The following is a 20,172-nucleotide window of genomic DNA, read 5'->3' on the forward strand; positions in this document are numbered from 1 at the left end:
TATATTTTCTTATTATTTTATAAAAAATTAATACAATAAATTTATTGATTTTGTATAAATTAAATTACATAGTAGTAGTTTTATATTCTATTAGTTCATATTGTTTTATATTTATATCTTAATTATAATATCTTATAATGAATTACTTATGATTTAATTTATAATATGAGAAGATATATAAATAAAGGAAGAAGAAAAATAAACAAATTTCTTTGTAAAATAATTTATGAAGTAAAAAAAAATAACCAGAGGAATTGAATATGTTGTATGGTTTTTTTTTTAGTTTTTTTTTAAAAAAAACACATTCTAAGATGATTCTCTAAAAAAGCATTTTAGAATGTTTACATTCTAAGACGGTTTTCCAAAAAAATCGTCTTAAAATCCTAAATTTATTTTAATTTTTTAAAAAATATATTAAAAAACTGTCTTAGAATGGTTATTTTCCTGAGAATCATCTTAGAATGTGTAGTTTTTCTAGGACAATTTTTTTAAGAACCATAATAAAAAGGTTTAACTTTCTACTACAAAGACGGTTCAAAACTGTCTTTAAAAGTGTAATAGAACCATTGTAGAATTATTTTTTTACAGTAGTGCATACATTCTAGTTATATATATAAATAGATAAATAAATTATCTAGTGGACATTTTAAGAATGAGAACTACAAATCTAGGTGAAGCATTCACACAGAAATAATAAAGATGAAAAGTTAATTTAATGGTTACTTGATTGCTTAAAAAAATCACGTATATTTATTATTTTTAATTTTAACCATTCAAATATCATCTAATGGTTTATTAGAGACATTTTATACAGAATAAATTATATGGAAACCCACTAACGTATTGTGAGATTACTCAAAAGCACCCTTATTTTTCTACCCTACACTAATCCTTCAATTGTTTAAAAAATATTACACATGCTCTTTATAATGGAGGTTGTTGTAAAGGTTAAAAAAGTACGTAAAGTTTGTACAAATGGCACAAAATCTTAGCTAGGTAATATCAATGTAATTTACTCTTTTATATAATAGGCATCTTTCTCAACTTAAAAATATTACCAATCTTCCAGTTACAACAAACTCAATTGTCAAGTATTATGTTTATTAGAGAAAGATTACTTTTCACATGCTAGGAAAGCTTATAGTATTTTACTATGGTCGGAAAGAAACTTGAAATTATTAATTGGCTCAATTAACTTTTTTTTAGTACTTATAAAATATATATGGGTGGTTTTATTTTTTACCTAACCTTTATTTTATTTTTATTTTTCAAAGCTAACAAACTATAATCTTCAAAAAGTAGTACCTGTTGTTAAGGAACCTCTATTAACGAATGATGTGACTAATTAAGTGTCACATCATCAAGTCCAGGTCATTTAAATTTAATTGACTTAGAAACCAACTTATTTTCATCATATATAGGTATCTTTCTCAAAATTAAAATTTATCGGATACAAAAATAAAATAAAAAATTAAAGGTTAAGTACCAAAAGTAAAACATCCCTATTTTTTAGGTCCAAAAATTTATTTAAGCAAAAAGAAAAAGCATGGATTTAAGTTGAATGGTAATTTCAACAATCATTGCTACATTTAGAGCAAGGTGCTTTGATATGTGAGTTGAATACAAGAAACATGAATTTACCATTCAACTTTAACTTTCCTATAAATACCACCAATTAAATAATCTTGGGTGCCAAAACAGCACATCTCTCACATTTCACTAACCAACTTCAAGTAATTGTTCCATAATTGTCACACACTACGCTACAGCTACCATGGTTGCCAAAAATCATTTCTATCATATTTCATTGGCAATGCTTCTCCCCATGGCTTTGATGGCTTTTCTAGTAACATGTCGCACTCTCCAAGATGCATCCATGTATGAGAGTGATGTAAACCCATTTGCACAAGGGTTGAAGATGGATCTTCAAATGTTTTTATTTCTTTTTTTATGAAAATTATTGAATGAGAGAGAAAGTGACGAGTTTATGGAAGGTTGAATGTAAAGTATTTGGTTCAAAGTTTGAATGTGTTTGGATGGAAAATGAAGATGATAACAATGGTGTTCAAGTGGGATTAAAGAATGAAGGTTTAGAAAGATGAAGAAGGAGAATGAAGAAGGGGGTTGGAAGAATCACTCATCCGGAATTGGTGTCACACACAATGTGGTATTCCTTGATAAACCAATTTCTTGAATCACTCAAGTAACTAAGGAGATTCACTCTCACACTTTAGAAGGTGATTAAAAACTCAAATTCAAGGTCTATTTTTTTATTAGAAAATGTGCAGCCTATAAATAGGAATGACATCAAGTTGGTTACACAAGTGAAATAACACCAATAACAACAATTGATGGTGTTCTGCAGTAGCCGAGTTTGATTTCTATAGTTGCTTCAGCTTCTCTGATAAAGTGATACTTGATTGCTATGTGTTTTGTTCTGCTGTGATGAACTGGATTCTTCGCCATTGCAATTGCTGATTTGCTGTCGCAGTTGATTTTAGTAGGCTCATCTTGTTTTTCTCCCATGTCTTCAAGTATCCTACGAAGTCATATAGCTTGACTCGTTGCTTCAGCAGATGCCACGTACTCTGCTTCTGCTATTGATTGTGCTAATGTAGCTTGCTTCTTCGACGCCCAAGAGAACATTCCCAATCCTAGTGAGAAAGCATGGCCAGAGGTACTCTTCATGTCATCTGTCGAACCTGCAAAATCACTGTCGGTGTAGCCAAGTAATTCTGAGTTGGTTTTAGTAGTATACCATATACTGAACTTTGTTCCTTGTAGATAACTCAAAATTCTTTTTCCTGCTCCAAAGTGTATTTGACTTGGGCTTTGCATGAATCTTGATAGAAGACTTGATGTAAAGTGTAGGCTCACTCTTACTCCTCCCGAATCCTCGATCCATGAAATATTGATCAATTTTGCTATATCATGCTCGAGGTGCTTGCTTCAAACCGTAGAGTGCTTTTCTTAGTCTTATCACTTTGCTTTCTTTGCCTTCAGGCATGAATCCTTGTGGCTACTCCACATAAATCTCTTCTTCAAGTACACCGTTAAGGAAGGTGGATTTGACATCTAGTTGATGGATACTCCATCCTTTTTGTGACGCAAGAGCTATTAGAGCTCTTATGGTATCAAGACGAGCTACTGGTGCAAATGTCTCATTGTAGTCAATTCCGGGTTGCTGTGAGTAACCCTTAGCTACTAGCCTTGCCTTGTGTTTCTGTATGGTGCCATCAGGGTTGAGCTTTGTCTTATAGACCCACTTAACCCCAATGATATCTTTTCCATGGGGACGATTTACTAACTCCCATGTGTTGCTTTTCTTGATCATTTGTATCTCTTCTTCCATTGCCTTGACCCATACTTCCTGCTTTGACGCTTCTTCAAAGCTTCTAGGTTCAAGTATGGCCAAGTTACAGGTTTCATATATGTCCACCAAAGATCTTACTCGTCTTGGAGTAGACTCTAGCGATGATAGTTCTTGATCTTGTTGTTGTGGTGGAGGTGAAGGTGGTTCACCTGGATCTTCTTCCTCAGCTTCTTCTTAAGGTAGTTGAGCGGGTATAAGAACGTTCTTCTCCACTTTTTCTTCATCCCAATTCCAAGAAGCGTACTCATCAACTTCAACATCTCGATTGATGACGAATTTCTTAGTTTGCAAGTTGTAGACACGGTAGCCCTTAGAGATATTGCTATACCCAAGGAAGATACATCGTATAGTCTTGTCTTCAAGCTTGTGCCTCTTCATGTCTAGAATATGAATGTAGCATATAGATCCAAAGACCCTTAGGTGCTTTGTTGATGGCTTCTTCCCGTTCCAAGCTTCAATTGGAGTCTTGTCTTTTACAGACTTAGTTGGACATCTGTTGAGTATGTAAACAGCAGGGTAGACTGCTTCAGCCCAGAATGTGTTAGGTAGTCCCTTCTCCATGAGCATCGATCTAGCCATTTCCATAACTATGCGATTCTTTCTCTCGGACACTCCATTTTGTTGAGGAGAATATGTGACTGTAAGTTGTCGCTCAATGCCTTCATCCTCACAAAATCTTTCAAACTCGTGAGAGGTGTACTCTTTGTCGCGATCACTTCTTAGTACTTTTATCCGTTTTCCACTTTGATTTTCAACAAGGGCCTTGAACTTTTTGAATACTCCAAAGACTTCTGAGTTTTCTTTTAGAAAATATACCCATGTCATTCTAAAGAAGTCATCAATGAAGAGTATGAAGTACCTGTTATTCTCATGTGATGGCGTCCTCATTGGTCCACAGACGTCCGTATGTATCAGCTCCAATAGATCTTTCGCTCTCCATGCTTTGCTTGTTAAGAAAGGAAATCGGTGTACTTACCAAGGAGACATGCTTCACACACTTCATTGTTCTCCTTTATGCTTGGAAGATCTCTCATCATGTTCTTCTCATGTAACAACTTCAAGGCATGTGTGTTGAAGTGGCCAAATCTTCGATGTCATAGCCATGAATCATCAACTTGTACCTTTATGGCAATGTTTGTTGCATATTTTAAATTTAGAGGGAAGCTTCTATTGCTCTTATTCATCTTTACGAGGGCTATCTCAGACCTTTTATTTTTGTTGTCGAAGATTTTGCATACACCTCCTTCAAAGTGAAGTGTGTAGCCTCTCTCTATCATTTGGCCAATCCTTAGAAGATTTTCGTTTAGGCTGGGAACTAGTAAGACATCATGGATGAGTCGCGTACCTTTATCTGTCTCCACCATGACAGTGCCTTTACCTTTTTATTCAACCACACTTTCATTTCCCTGTCGAACTTTGACTTTGACAGACTCGTCAATGCTTTTGAAAATAGTCTCATCCTTGGCCATGTGATTGTTACATCCACTATCCAAGTACCAGCTTCCTTCCTTTTCTTTTATTGAGTCTTGAGTGGCATAGAACATACATTTTTCTTGATCATGCTCCTCTGTGATATTAGCTTGATGCCTATTTTTGTTGCGACAATTTTTCTCTACTTGCCCGAACTTCTTGCAACGGTTGCATTGTGGCATATTACGGAACCAACAATTTTTCTCTGCGTGGCCTTGCCTTTTGCATATATTGCATGGAGGATTTTTATCTGTTTTGTTCTTAAGGAAATTCCTAGAACCTTCTCTTCTTCTGGAAGTTTCTCCATAATTTTTCTTTCCTCCATTTCTTTGTTTTGGGGCTGAAATTTAAACTTTGACTGGAAGGCATTTTCAAGTGTATCTTCTTTATGCCTATACAGTCTTTGCTCATATGCTTCAAGAGAGCCCACAAGTTCTGTTTCTGATAGAGTGGATAGATCTTTGGTTTCCTCAATCGTTGTCCCGATTGGGTCAAACTTTTGGGGTATAGTAATTAGAATTTTCTCAACAATTTTCTTGTCAAGAATATCTTCCCCCAAAGCTCTCATTTGATTAACTATTTCTTTAACTTTAGAATAGTAATCTTTAACTGTCTCAGACTCCTTCATCTTCAATAGTTCAATATCTCTTCTTAGAGATTGAAGTTTAACGGCACGTACGTTAACACTTCCTTGAAACTCCTCCTGCAATGTGTTCCACGCTTCTTTGGCAGTCTTAGCTCCCATAATTCTTGGGAAAATTAAATCAGTCACCGCTGTTGCAAGGTGAACAACGCCTTTGAATTTTTCTGTTTATTTTTCTTCAACTCTTTTTCTTGAGATGCATTAAGAGCTGAAGTCACTACTATAAAAAAATGATATGACGACGCACATTCTACGCCGATGCTATAGAACCCGTCGTAGTTGTCAACGCGGTGGCAATTACGTAATTATATAAGTTTTTTAAGTGGCGTGTTTGTTGTACAACGACGTTTGTCTACAACACCGTCATTGTAGTTTTGATGGAAGTCATCAAAGACGGTGCTTGTAGGTAGACCATCCTAGAAATAAACATACAAAGTCGGTGTCCCTAAACACCATCGTAAATTTCGTACTTTATATAGTCTCGCGGTAAACACGCCCCCACTATTGCCTGAACTAGTTACCCTCCAAAAACCTAGCTCCCCCGCTATTGCCTACTTCATCCCGCCGTGAACTTCGTCCCGCTACCACCCTGACGTTTTGTTTCTTGCCGTCAAGTACTTGAAGCCAAAGTGGACTTGCTGCTCCCACCAACGGTACCCCCACGTAGCCGATTGACTTTTTGAGTGGACTTGCTGCTCCCGCCGTGCCTTTTTGAGTGGCGTTGCCACCTTTTGAGTGTTCCTGAAGGTAAGGATGTCGAATTTTTTGAGTTCTGTTTTGGTAATGGTGTAATATCTTATAGTATTTAGGGTTTTTGAGTTGTTCTTTGGGTAATGCTTGAATATGTGATTATTGAGTTGTTCACTTTCCCTAGCAATGCCATCCTTCAATATGCAAAAAGGATTTCAATCTTATGGTGTAATTATGCCTTGACATGTCAAAATGATGATCATGAGCATTCTGTACGCTTGCGTATGATCATGAACATCATCAAATTTGTTTCTTTTTCCCTAAAATGTACAGTAGACCATACATTTGGATGGACGTCTCTAGTCCTAGTTCAAAATTCCAATCCGTTCAATATTTTTTTTTCACTCTATTCATAATTGTCCAATTTTCTTAAGGCAGAATTTTAGGAGAAAAAACAAAGTTATTTTATTTCACAATGAAGGCATTTGGTCTTCAAAAGGCATGAAATGAAGGTTTCAGGTCTGTCATCTGTGAATTAGATTCAAAGCTTACTTTGGAGTTAATTCAGCATTGTGACACCCTCTACCCCTCACATATATATTAATAAAGGAATAAAAATTCAAATATTAATTAAAAGTATTTTTAAAACATTTTTAAATACAAGCTTTCAAATGGGTAAAAGGCTCACATTCACTTTCTTCTACATCATATTCAAACTTGTCCAAATAAATAATAAAGTCATCTCGACTCAAAGAAAATCATATAAGTCTCATACAATTAATATAGAACCTATATCCTAATGTCACATCCTATCAGAGCGTGGTGTTCCCGTGTCCTCTAGCATGAGGTTCTTCATAGTCATCCACCTATTCATCTGCTCCCCCGAACACAAAGTTCAAGATCATCACAGGATCCAAACACAAACAGCAAACCGGGAGTGAGTTATCACATTGCTAACTACTAGAGAGAAACAACACAACATATAGTAGCCAAATACAATTTACTTAGCATATCTCACATTATTTCATCACTTTGTCATTCATCAATCACACCTTTCAATCATCAATCATTATACACAGGAATCACACACTCCGATCAAGACATAATAACACATCAATTTCATAATAAATAATTAGCAAGCGTATGCGACAGTTATGCTAAGACTCAAGCCTATATGCAATGTGGTACCATGTCAGTGACAAACCACCCTGGGGCGCTTAGGAGTACATAACAAGACACACCACACAATGGGTTTGTCAGGTCACTCTCACTAAGTAAGATCATAGGGAGACCAGTCAGGGTCACGATGTTTTGCGAGAATGCTCCAACCATATGGGATCAACATAGGCTTAAAGGAGCACTCAAACCCGGTGACCCCCAAGGCCTACACTCCGAAGAGTCCGTTAGGGCCTCTCCCTCCTGATTCAGGTCCAACCCCTAAAATTATTTTAGCACACAGACTCTATCTATGAACTGTACAAAACACACGACTCCCCAATTGTTCTCAAAATAATTTTAACTCGCCGCCCTTTAAGGGTCTTATCATTAACTCGTCGCCCTTAAAGGGACTTAACATTAACTCGTCGCCCAACAAGGGACTTAGCATCAACTCGTCGCCCTAAAAGGGATTTAACATCAACTCGTCGCCCTTGAAAGGACTTATGATCGTGTGATTGTACAATTCATAGTTCACAACTCAATGCACATATATATCTCAATCATATATATACTCAATTTATCACATACACTTAATCCCAATCACAATGGTATAATCTCAATTTAACATGTTATCACACCACATGAATCATATACACTTTACCTATGAACTATGCAATACACACATCTACTCAATGGTTTTCAAAATCATTTTAACTCGTCGGGTTCCCACAGTGGATCCCATCACAATACTCGTCGCCCTTAAAGGGTCTTACAATTGTGTGATTGCACAGTTCATAGTTCACAACTCAATACACACATCTCATCTCAATACACATGTATTTCATCATCTGTCACATGTTCAATTTATCACATACTCACAGTTTGAATCATCATTTCATAACCTCAACATAACAATTTATACAAAAGATTTTATCACAACATGGAATGTAAAACCTCTGAAATAGTTTCTCACAATCGTATCAAAATCAATTAATCAAAATCATGGGTTAACACAAAGACATCAAGAGCACTCAAGTTTATCAATCAATTCTCATCAGGACATCAATTGGTACATAGAACACAATAATATTATATTTATAATCATAAAGAGAAAATTATAATTCAATAAACATCCCAAAATAAACCCAAATTTAGTTCTCTAAGGATCCCTACACATGTTTATTCTAATCCCCAATTGCGATAAACTCATCCCTTACCTCTAAGCGGGCTCACGTGTCTTCAGCCAGCGATAGCAACATCTCTAGCGGTTCCCGGAAATTCTTTCAATTATTCATCCAACTGCTCCGATAGAATTCCCAAACGTCAGAGAGACGGAGAAGAGATTGAAACCTCCACTTGTACTGTCTTCATACGATTCCTTTTTCTCCCTCCACGAATATTATCTCACAAATCCCAATGGTGGAAGCGTGTGGAATTGAATTTTGAACAACATATCCAAATTTCACAATAATCCAACGGTTAACGAAATCGGGATCGTAGTTTTACCAAGACAGCTCTGGGTTTCTGCGGGAAAGAAAAAGGCTACAATGCGAAAGGTGTTTCTCTCAGTTCAGACATGATATCGAAATTCCCAACGGTGAGAATGCTCGGAATTGTGTTGCGAACATGATACTCAAATTTCACGACGATCCAACGGTGAACGGGTTCGAGATCGTCGTTTTTCTGAGACTGGTTTGGTGGGCTGCGGGAAAAAGAAAGGGTTTTGAGAGGAGAAGGGGAAAAACAAAAATGAGGCCAAAAGGAGGCAGCTGACTTAACATAACTATTTATACCTAGGGTACTCAGTCTATTATTTGCTCTATATTTATTTATTTATTTATTTTTTACTAAAAAGCTTTTTAAATTTATTTACGAAAAATTGGGATGTTACAAGCATCATTGTGATCAATATCATCCTCATTTTTTTTTTTCATTCATTCATGATCTCATGGCTTTGGATTGGGTTATTTTGTTCCGTCACACGTTAGGGAAGACAATGCTTGCGCATATTATCTTGCAAAGCATGATAATGTTTTTCTGCACTGGATGGAGTGCCCCTCTTAGCTAGGCAAACCACCAAATGGTGGTTGACCTCCGTCAAACACCGTTGAGCTCGAATAAAAGAATATTATATTCTTATTTGATAATTTTTAATAAAAATGTAAATAATAGAAAGAAAAGCAGAGTGACAATTCCAAAAAGGGAAAATTTCCAAAAATTATATTAAATGAAAAGACCAAAAAAGGGGTAAAGTTCCAAAAATTCCTAAATTATTTTCTCCTACTTGCCTTCTCTCCCGCTTCTCCGTCGCTTCTCCCAAAAGAGGCTTGGCGGGTGATTGATTGGGTAACAAGCTCACACCTCAGTCTTTTAATTCTTTTATCAAGTCGCACTTCATTGTTGCTATATCTAAAGCATTAAACAAGTGTTATGTTCTCATGTTTTATAATTTAGAATTTTCTTGTTTAGTTTTTCATTGAGTTTCATAGAAGATACAAAAACTAATTGATAATGATATTAATAGAACTCAACTAGTTATGTTAGGTTTACTAACATATTAAATGAAAGAACTCAATTTATATATACTTTTGATATATCTTGATTGATATGTGATGATTATATGTTTATCATTTATTTGAACTTAATAATTTTGTCAATTTGGACAAGAAAATGTTTTAGTCTGTTATGCAATTTTGGTGCTGCTAGCAAAAATGAAAGTGCACAAAATTCCTTCATCCTAATTTTGTTCTTAATTAAATAATAAAATTTAATATTTCTATCTTATCTTCCTCCCCTTATCTGTCTCTTTTTTCCCTATTTCCAACAATCCAAATGCAACATTAGTTAATTATAAGTTTAGTGTTTTTTTTTACAGAAATAACTTTGTTGTTGACTCTCTCTTTTGGTGAAAATTATTTCATTATTATGCATATTTAAGTCTAGTAAAACATTGCCCTTTTCTTTCATACTCAATGCGTTGTTGTTGACTCAACTAGTTGTTGCAAGTTGCAACAACCACTTGCAAAATCACAAGTCTTGACACTGCTGGATATGCACTCCAATCTTAAGGATACGCATTCTACGTGTTTGTCCCTGTATTTTTGTATCTTTAGACATCACATATGTTCATCGCTGATAAATTGTGATATAACTGAGTGGTACAATATGCTGTACTTGTGAGTTGCGATGCATGGCCTTCTGTAAATTACATATATATTTCCACCTTTTATTAATTAGTTGAAAAAATGGTGAATTAGCATAGTTGTCAATAGTGCCTAATAGTGTTTTTTTTTCTGTTCCGTGTACCTTTGTAAAGGACCATGCTTTAGGATAGTTGTCAATAGTGCCTAATAGTGTTGCGTTCCTGTGCTCGCAAAGTGTAGCAGCTGGAGCATTTTACAAAAATTGAATACCTCTGCAGTTAGTGTTATGAATGGTGGATGGCTGAAATCCAAATTTCTGCTACATAAACATGCCATTGCGCCCTATGGTGCCGCCATAGTAGGCTTCCCTTCACATTGTTGTCCATGGTGGCTGCCAAACATCCATTGACTTGATATGCGAACTGATAAGAGTTTGCTTCATAAAATAACCTATCATACATTCATAGTATCCAAAAATAATTTAATAGCATCACCATAATAAACATTCATAGTTCTGACTTTTTTTGCCATTGCCCTGAATATATGCTCTGTATCTCCACCGTAGATCAGTCCTATTTTCAAGAGTGTTCATCCTAGTTTCAGTAGAAACAGTGTTACTTGATTTGCATCATGGTAATGGATGAGCCATAAACTGTATGTTTCGTCAAAATGCGGTGTTTTAGGCAAAATAGATGTCACAGGACAGTAGATTTTCAGGCTCTTGGAGTTGTGAATTTGTACATGTCTACCCAATGCTACCCACTACACTGCAGTTTTAAAAAAAACAAGGTTAGCTGCAGACAAAAGCTGAATTTTGTATCCTGATCCTTGTAAACCTTGCACCAAAAGTACATAAGTGTTTTTCACCATTGAAGACTAGTAATTGAAAAGTGTTATTAATGGTCTTGCTCGTGTTTGTATGTTTATTCATAAAAGTTTTAAAATCATTTGGATATAATGGTTTTTTTTTAAATCCAATTATTTCTTTCAATCCTAGTAAATAGTTGATTGGCACAAATTATAATATGAAGTTGATTGGCACAAAATCATCTGTCTTCACTGCTTTCTTTAGTAAATGCCTTGCAATTTAATTTTTTATAATATGAAGTTGATTGGCACAAATTATTTTGTACATATTAGGCAAATTTTTGTCATAAATGTGGTTGATTGACAAAAGTTTTATTATTTTTCAGGCTGAATCAGGCACCAAAGAATCACATTGGGAAAAAGTCGTTTAATTATTTGCAGGTTTGCTTATTTTTTCTAGTAATTGAAATTTATTATAATAGTTTACAAAATGTTTTTCAAATTCCACAAATGGCAAACATGTATGATGCCTGAAAACATGTATGCGTTTTTTGTTTTTATTCATGGCGTGTAATTGTTGTTTTGAGCCCTCTACTATGATCTTTATTATGTCCTTATGTCGCAATATCATACAATTACCAGACTACCAGAGGTACTATAGGTACAAGTATAGTTTAAACACAATTCTGGTTCAAAACATGAAATTAGAGGATGCTGTTATGGACCAGCTACACCCCATAACTTAAGTACATATATGCTGCACCTCTTGGAAGAGGTCTCTGCATTTACCCTCCCTTTCTAATAACACAAAGCCATCTGTCAAATTGGAAGAGAGGCAATTTAAATGTGTATCGAAATCTTTCTCCATAGCTATTCTCTTCTTTTATTGCCTTATGTTTTCCGAATACACCATTAGCAAAATCTCTATATCTTCTTAGCTTTCATTTGTTCAACTCTTGATTAATACTATCTTAACTAAAACTTATGATGAACTCTTTGGAATTTGATGATAACAGTAAAAACCTCAATCAGGGTTTAAAAGGTAGTTGACAACAATCATAATTACCAACAATCATAAATAAATTTTTAATATAATTATTTAATAAATGAATGTATTTTAACTTTTTAAAGCCCAATACAGTTGTAAATAATTAATACGAATTCCTCTTAACAAATTGTAAATAATTAATACAAATTCCTCTTAATACTAAGAAAAAAAAAATTGATAATTCATGAAAGTGATTTCCTGTTTTATACTAAGTTGCTTGGAAATGTTTCATTTTCAAGAAAATGTTCTTGTATTCACGGGGAGACTTCTAACACAAATCACAGAAAAGAGAACTATGGAAAGAAGAAATGAGGAAAAAATACCCACATATCAGGAAAAAATGAATGCCGGGACCTGTTGAAGCAACCTCCTCGACACTGGAAGTAGCAGTTGAGGATAGTGTCTGTGACAAAAATTATGAAAACTAATCTACTGGAAAGTAATTAAGTACAACAAATGCATGCAGTTCAGTAGGCATACAGTCATGTCATCATAAAACTACAAGGAAACGAATATAACTTTTGTCTGGAAATAAAACCAAACTGCATGACAAATATGGTAAAAGTTAAACCATGATTGTGCCAGCTGCTGATGCTGCTCTAGCAGTATCTAATTCTCCTGCACAAAAGTTGCATAATTTGTTTTAATTCAGAAGTTTTTCTATGTTGTTGTTATAGCAAGAAATAAACTTCAATTAAAAAAATATTAAGAATCAGGTATTAATGCATTAACATTATGATTAACACAGACCAATGAATCTGGTCACATACCTTCAGGGTGAGCCATCTTTTGCATGGCTGTTGGATCCATCATGATAGGCATTGATATTTTGAAGCCCAATACAGTTGTAGTCAAGTCTATCTTGCTTAAATCAACAAGAATACGCAGCCGGAACCTGTTTGAAGTAAACCAAATGGATATTGAGAAAAGGGCTTCGGAATAACAAAGTTGAAAATTGATTAAAGGAAGCATAAGTTGCAATCTCATAACACAAGGAAATCCTGATGTGTCCTTAGTAATCAAAGGAAAGGTAAACTTAGATTTTGAATGAAAAGTTTCTAGGGGACCGGAAAAGACAAATAAATGGAGGTCTTGGTTCCTGAGAAAAGTAAATTACAACTGAGGTTGTGTTCCTTTGTTCATTAGGTGTATTCAAAATTCTGATTTCTCCATTTGTTTTAAGTTATAATTTTACTCCTTCTTTGTCTCACCTTTTCCTTGGTCAGAATGCTTTATAATGTAATAAAAAACAAAAACAGAAACGAATTTTTAACCCCTTCATCTGCAATCTGCATAACTTCATTAGGTTGAAAACTTACGTCCATTAGATTTAGATCAACCATCCAATGTATCGTATTAAAGTCTGAAACTAGAGTGCAAGGATCATAATCTCATGGGCAAAGTGCTACAGTTTATATCACTTGATGTTCAGCATTCTTTACATTTATGTATGTTGCAGCATGTTAGCTACGATTAAGTAGAAAAAAGATTAGACATGCTATTGACTGCCTCCTTCCACCGAAAATTACTAGGATCCTGCACAAACACGCAAAAATAAAGACATGGTATGGACTGCCTCCTTCCACCCAAAATCAACATTTTGCAACATAGGCAAATCTCTCCAATCTGTCAAAACAGCTATTGCACCACTTTCGCCATTAAATTTCATTGGTTTCGTTTCTGCAGTTTGTATTCACTTTTTGATATAATCATTGCTAAAAGAACCCTTTATGCTGTCTTTCATGAGTTTCACAACCTCCAAATTTGATCACCCTTCACCGTAGCTGTAGAATAGAGTACAACGAAGTCAAAAATGGGAAATCCCTTGAAACAACCATGCACCATTTAAGTTGTTAGCATTGTGTTCCAACTAACTGCAATTGCTGCTGTGTTTTTTACTGCAGTGTTTTGTACCAAAGGTGCAGTGCTGCTGTGTTTTCTACTGCAATTGGTGCTGTCAGCTTCTCATGCATGTGAAGTAACCCCTAAGCCACTAAGGTTTCACATACAAGGTGTAACATGGATCGAAGTTGGATGAACGCATCACGTATAACTGAAGAGTACGAGAATGGTGTTGAAGAGTTCTTGCAGTTTACTCAAAGTAAAGCACAACCTATGTGGGGAAAATATTTTTGTCCATGTGTCAAGTGTGGAAATGGGAGGCGCCAAACAGTTGATGACATAAGAACTCATCTTATTTGTGAGGGAATTATTCGTAGCTACACAAAGTGGATATGGCATGGAGAATCCCTGGATACAGCTGACATGTCACAGGCTGAGGACGATACTGCATACATTGGAAATCCTATAGAGGAAATGATTCGCGATCTTGGGCAAGAGGGGTTTGAACAGGCACATGCACCCTTGTATGACAACATAGAAATTGATTCAAAAATGCCTTTGTATTCCGGCTGCACATCTTTCACAAAGTTGTCTGCTGTGTTAGCTCTGGTTAACTTGAAGGCTCGATTTGGGTGGAGTGACAAGAGTTTTAGTGAGTTGCTGATGTTGTTGAAAAACATGCTTTCTGTTGATAACGTCTTGCCAAAGAATCACTACGAAGCAAAGAAGATTTTATGTCCAGTTGGAATGCAGTACGAAAAAATTCATGCATGTTGTAATGACTGCATTTTGTATAGAGATGAATTTGCTGAACTGGATTATTGCCCTGTGTGCGGGGTTTCAAGGTACAGACCGACCAACGGAGATTCTAGTGTACTAGTATCTACCGCCAACCGCCGTCCAGCAAAGGTGTGTTGGTATCTCCCAATAATACCAAGATTTAAGCGGTTGTTTGCTAATGGCAAAGATGCAAAAAACCTTACATGGCATGCAAATACCAGAAAATCAGATGGATTGCTGCGACATCCTGCAGATAGTCCGCAATGGAAGGCAATTGATCGTCAGTATCCTAACTTTGGGGCCGAGCCTAGAAATTTAAGGCTTGGTCTTGCGACGGACGGAATGAACCCATTTGGAACCTTAAGTACTAACCATAGCTCGTGGCTTGTTTTGCTGTTCATTTATAATCTCCCTCCGTGGTTGTGCATGAAGCGAAAGTACGTTATGTTGAGTATGATGATAGCTGGTCCAAGACCTTTAATTGTCGATTTGCGGAAATTGTGGGATGAAGGGGTTGATGTATGGGACGCAAATTTGCAGCATGCTTTCAAGTTGCGTGCAATGGTTTTTTGTACCATAAATGACTTTCCAGCCTACGGAAATTTAAGTGGATATAGTGTCAAAGGACATCACGCATGTCCTATATGTGAGCACAATACAAGTTTCCACCAACTTAAACATGGAAAGAAGACTGTCTATACTAGGCATCGAAGATTTCTCAAACAGTATCATCCGTATCAACGATTGAAGAATGCATTCGATGGAAGTCAGGAACATGAAATCACGCCAAATCCATTAACTGGCGATGAAGTATAAAAGCGGGTCAAGGATGTCATAAATATGTTCGGCAAGTCCCAAAAAAAACCATCATCCAATTCAAACATGTGGAAAAAGAAGTCTATTTTCTTTGATCTTCCGTACTGGTCTAATCATCATGTTAGGCATTGTATAGACGTCATGCATGTGGAGAAAAATGTTTGTGATTCTTTAATTGGGACCCTCCTAAACATTAAAGGCAAGTCAAAGGATGGTTTCAAGTATCGTCAAGACTTGGTTGACATGGATATACGTCAGGTGTTGCATCCTATCTCAAAAGGTCCACGAACATATCTGCCCCCAGCCTGTTACACAATGTCAACAGCTGAAAAGAGAAGTTTTTGTTAATGCTTGCGTACTATGAAAGTCCCACAAGGATACTCTTCAAACATCAAGAGTCTTGTGTCTGTGAATGAGCTTAAGTTGGTTGGCTTGAAATCGCATGATTGTCATGTGTTAATGCAACAACTTTTGCCTATTGCAATCTGCGGAACATTGCCTGAGAAGGTCCGTGTTGCAATCAGTCGCTTGTGTTTCATTTTTAATGCTATATGTGCGAAGGTGATTGACCCTAAACAGTTGGATGCTTTGGAAGATGAGGTTGTCGTTGTCCTTTGTCAAATGGAGATGTTTTTCCCTCCTTCATTTTTTGACATAATGGTACACTTAGTTGTTCATCTGGTAAGGGAAATAAGGTCTTGTGGTCCTGTGTTTTTTAGATAGATGTATCCAGTTGAGCGGTACATGAAGGTCTTAAAGGGTTATATGAAGAATTGACATCGACCAGAGGCCTTAATAGTGGAAAGATACGTTGCTGAAGAATGTATTGAGTTTGCCTCACAGTACATTGACTCATTGAAACCTGTCAGTGTTCCTGCATCTCGGCATGACCAGCCAAAAGCAGGCAAGGGTACTCGTGGATACAATGTTGTGACAATGACTAGACATGACGTGTCATAAGCACATTTGTATATATTAAACAACACAACAGAGGTGTTACCGTACATAGAGGCTCACAAAAAACATGTTAGAGATACTCACCCCAAAATGAACATGATGAGGGTATTGCAAGAGCACAACAAAACTTTCATAAATTGGTTTAGACAAACAATATTTGCTGATAAAAGTGTTTCCAGAAGACTAACATTGTTAGCCATTGGCCCAAATCTGAATATCCCTACATGGAAGGGGTATGACATTAACAATTATTCATTCTACACAAAGTCCCAAGATGATAAAAGTTTCGTACAAAACAGTGGGGTCTGTGTTGATGCTGATTCGGATCACTTTTGCAGCACATCGAACAACAACCCCATTCGAGCATCCATGTCTTACTTTGGTGTCATTCAAGAAATTTGGGAGGTTGATCATACTGCATTTAGAGTGCCTGTTTTTAAGTGTCAGTGGGTCAACAGGACAACGGGTGTGTTTCAAGATCCATTGGGATTTACTTTGGTAGACCTTAGTAAGGTGACATATATGGAGGAACCTTTCATTATGGCAGAACAAGCCAAACAAGTTTTCTATGTAGAAGATCCATGTAATTCAAGTTTGTGTGTGGTTCTGCAAGGAAGACCAAGTGGAATGAATTACCATAATGATGAGTCAACCCTTGAGATTGGTCAAATGTTTGGTTTTTCAAAACAATTGCCTTCAATGAATGAAGCTGATGAAGTGGATGATGGACATGCAAATCATGTAGATCATGATGAAGGTCTATGGGAAAACATTCCTACAGGCTGAGTTTGAAAGTAATGCTTTGTTTAATGTGTAAATATAATGATTATTTTAGTATTACACCTTTGCTTTGTTTAATGTGTAAATCTAATCATTAATATTAATTGTGTATTTTATTTACAGGATCATGGCCACAGATCCGATGTCTCCTCCGCAGTTCGATGGTCAATCAGAGGCCACTTCCAAGAGGAGTAGAACAACGACACGGCTAAGAATGTTGACATTAAGAACCGTGGATCAGCCTAGACCAGCAGTTTATGTGGATCCCGCTACCGGGAGAGCATCGGGACCGATGCGTGAAAAGTTCCACAACTACCTAGGCATAGTGGCGCGAGAAAAGGTTCCCATTATCCACAATAATTGGAAAGACATACCTGAAACGCTAAAGGAGATAGTGTGGAATGACATTCTAGTAAGTCCTTCATACCAATTACTATATTTGAATTAAGAATCAATTTTTCTGTTGAAAACATAATTGAGGATAACAAATACTTGTCCTTTATAATCTCTACATGTGTTTCCTGCCCTTTACAAAAAATACTTGTCCTTTATTTGAATAGTTAATCACTATCCTAGACTCCTATATTTGTAAAGAAGAGCACAAGGGCTGTTTTTATTTTAAACATGAATATTAGTTAGTTAGATGAGGTTAGCAAGGTAAATAAATATTAATTATAGTCAACAAAAGAAGCTAAGAAACACAATGAAACTGAAGATCAGCAACACCAACAAGCTAAGAAACACATCTAAATATTGGCAGATCAAAGAATTAATGACAACAACTGCACCTTTTAGTTCTTCCTCCTGGAATACAGGTCCAGAGAAAACAATTAGTATTAAGTGTTATTTTTTTAAACCTGAAATCGCAATTCATAGCCAATAACCAGTGCCCAAGGAGAATAGAGAACAAAACAAATCATGTGTATAATAACTTCACAAATACATGCTTAAAAATCAAATTGAAAATCCATTAATTTAAAATGATAACTTAAAAAAATGAAAATTGAGAATGAACGACTGTATACTTGTATGATATTTGAATCATGAAAACCACTTCAGAACCTTATTATAATTTCCAAACCTTCAAAAACAACAATCTCTTTTCAAACTAGGTGCAAGTGGCTGCCTGGATCAAACCACTAAAATCAATTAACTCCCACTTCTTCACAACAAAGGCCATTTAGATGTAAATCATTTTTTAATGGTTATGTATTATTAGTATAGATTTTTTATCCCACTAATCAATAAAAATTATCATTAATGTGATTTTTAATGTAATTTTTGTAAAAATCAATAAATTTATCATTTATAATAATTTATAATTATATAATAGTATAAAATTATTTTACAGGCGTAATCTATATTTTCATTCACAAATACACCCCACTTGGTGATAGATAAGGTAGATATATTTAGAGGAGTATTTTGGAAACTGGGGCAAGAACAAGCTGTCAGCAACCAGATTTTATCTCAATAAAATTTGTTAATTAAAATATGGAAATCACGTAGCACTTGTTCAAGTTATTGGCTTCCAAGATCATTTCGTTTATAGACGTATGTGGTCCCATATATCCTAATTGACTTTGAATGTTGACAGCACAAGTAGTTCTGGATGTTCAGACCATAAAACGAAGTTGTTAGAGAAGCTATGTCACTTTCTAGTCATGTTGCTAATGACTGACCTCATTCTAAACAGCTATTTCTTTGTAGTTTCATCGTGTGCTGGTCTTTTGGGGATAATAATTAAGGTGATTCAGTACTCTATCGTGTCTCGGTTCTTGGCAATTTCCTAGGTTTCTATTGTATGTGCCCATTTTTGGGGGGGCACATGGAAAGGGAATTATGATGGGGTCTAATAAAGCAGCTTTAATTTCCTTTTCTGGTCTGGTCAGAGGAACAAAAGTGAATCAGATTTGGTGATCAAGGTGAAACTTTAAGAAAGAAGCTCAATAGAAAATCTATATATTTAACTTTAAGGATTTAGGGGTTTGCTAGGGGACATGTTTGAGAAAATGGCTATCATTGTAAATTGCTTGAAATGTTTTTAATGTTTAGGCATACTCTATATGTTCCCTAAAGACACGATTGGTTTGTAAATACAAAACTTAAATATATAGAAGCTCATTTGGAGCAATGATTAGTGTAAATTTTTAAGTTGCATTTATATATTCCCTGAACTTAAGTGATATTGTACTTCAAATTCTAAGTATGTTTAACTTTATTCAACCCTCCCTCAAATAATAAATCACGATTTATCTAATAAATTAGGAGAAACCTATGTTTTTACAAGAAAGGTATGTTATTTGTTGTGGTCAGTGGGGTTTGCTTTATGTGCCAACGAAAAGAAATAGCTTTATTTTTTGTTTTCCTTTTTTTTCCTTCCCCTCATAAGCTTCTAATAATGCTCATCTGGGTGTCTTTTCTTTTTCCTGATTGCTTTACTGTTTGGACAGTGAACATATTATAAACCAGTAGCTGAGACTTCTTAGGCCTCTTGTTGTTGTAGATATAAAATCTGAAAACTAGATGATACAATTATTAACCAAGAAGTTTATTTGTGGTTGAGCTATTACAGTAGTTTTCACGCTTTACTTGCTCAACATGGTTATCCACATAGTGTTACTGTTTGTTCCTATGTGAAACTTTCCTCGTTAGGTTGGATGTC

General features: G+C 35.6%; 2 protein-coding genes across 2 annotated transcripts; one reads left to right on the plus strand and one right to left on the minus strand.

The window, feature by feature from the left end:
* Positions 1–5,999: 5,999 nt before the first annotated feature.
* LOC102666369 (L-lactate dehydrogenase) lies at positions 6,000–13,319 on the minus strand. Its single transcript, XM_014764697.1, has 4 exons — positions 13,103–13,319; positions 12,904–12,950; positions 12,656–12,735; positions 6,000–6,258 (listed from the first exon to the last, which is right to left on the minus strand). The coding sequence occupies exons 1-4, from the start codon at positions 13,317–13,319 to the stop codon at positions 6,000–6,002; spliced, it is 603 nt and encodes a 200-aa protein (XP_014620183.1).
* Positions 13,320–14,351: 1,032 nt separating this feature from the next.
* On the plus strand, positions 14,352–15,770 carry LOC100789714 (uncharacterized). The gene has a single exon (XM_014764698.1). It carries the CDS (start codon positions 14,352–14,354, stop codon positions 15,768–15,770), a length of 1,419 nt encoding a protein of 472 aa, XP_014620184.1.
* The last annotated feature ends 4,402 nt before the right edge of the window (positions 15,771–20,172 follow it).

The sequence above is a fragment of the Glycine max genome, chromosome 12, assembly GCF_000004515.6.
Source record: "Glycine max cultivar Williams 82 chromosome 12, Glycine_max_v4.0, whole genome shotgun sequence".
In the NCBI taxonomy this organism is placed as follows: Eukaryota; Viridiplantae; Streptophyta; class Magnoliopsida; order Fabales; family Fabaceae; genus Glycine; species Glycine max.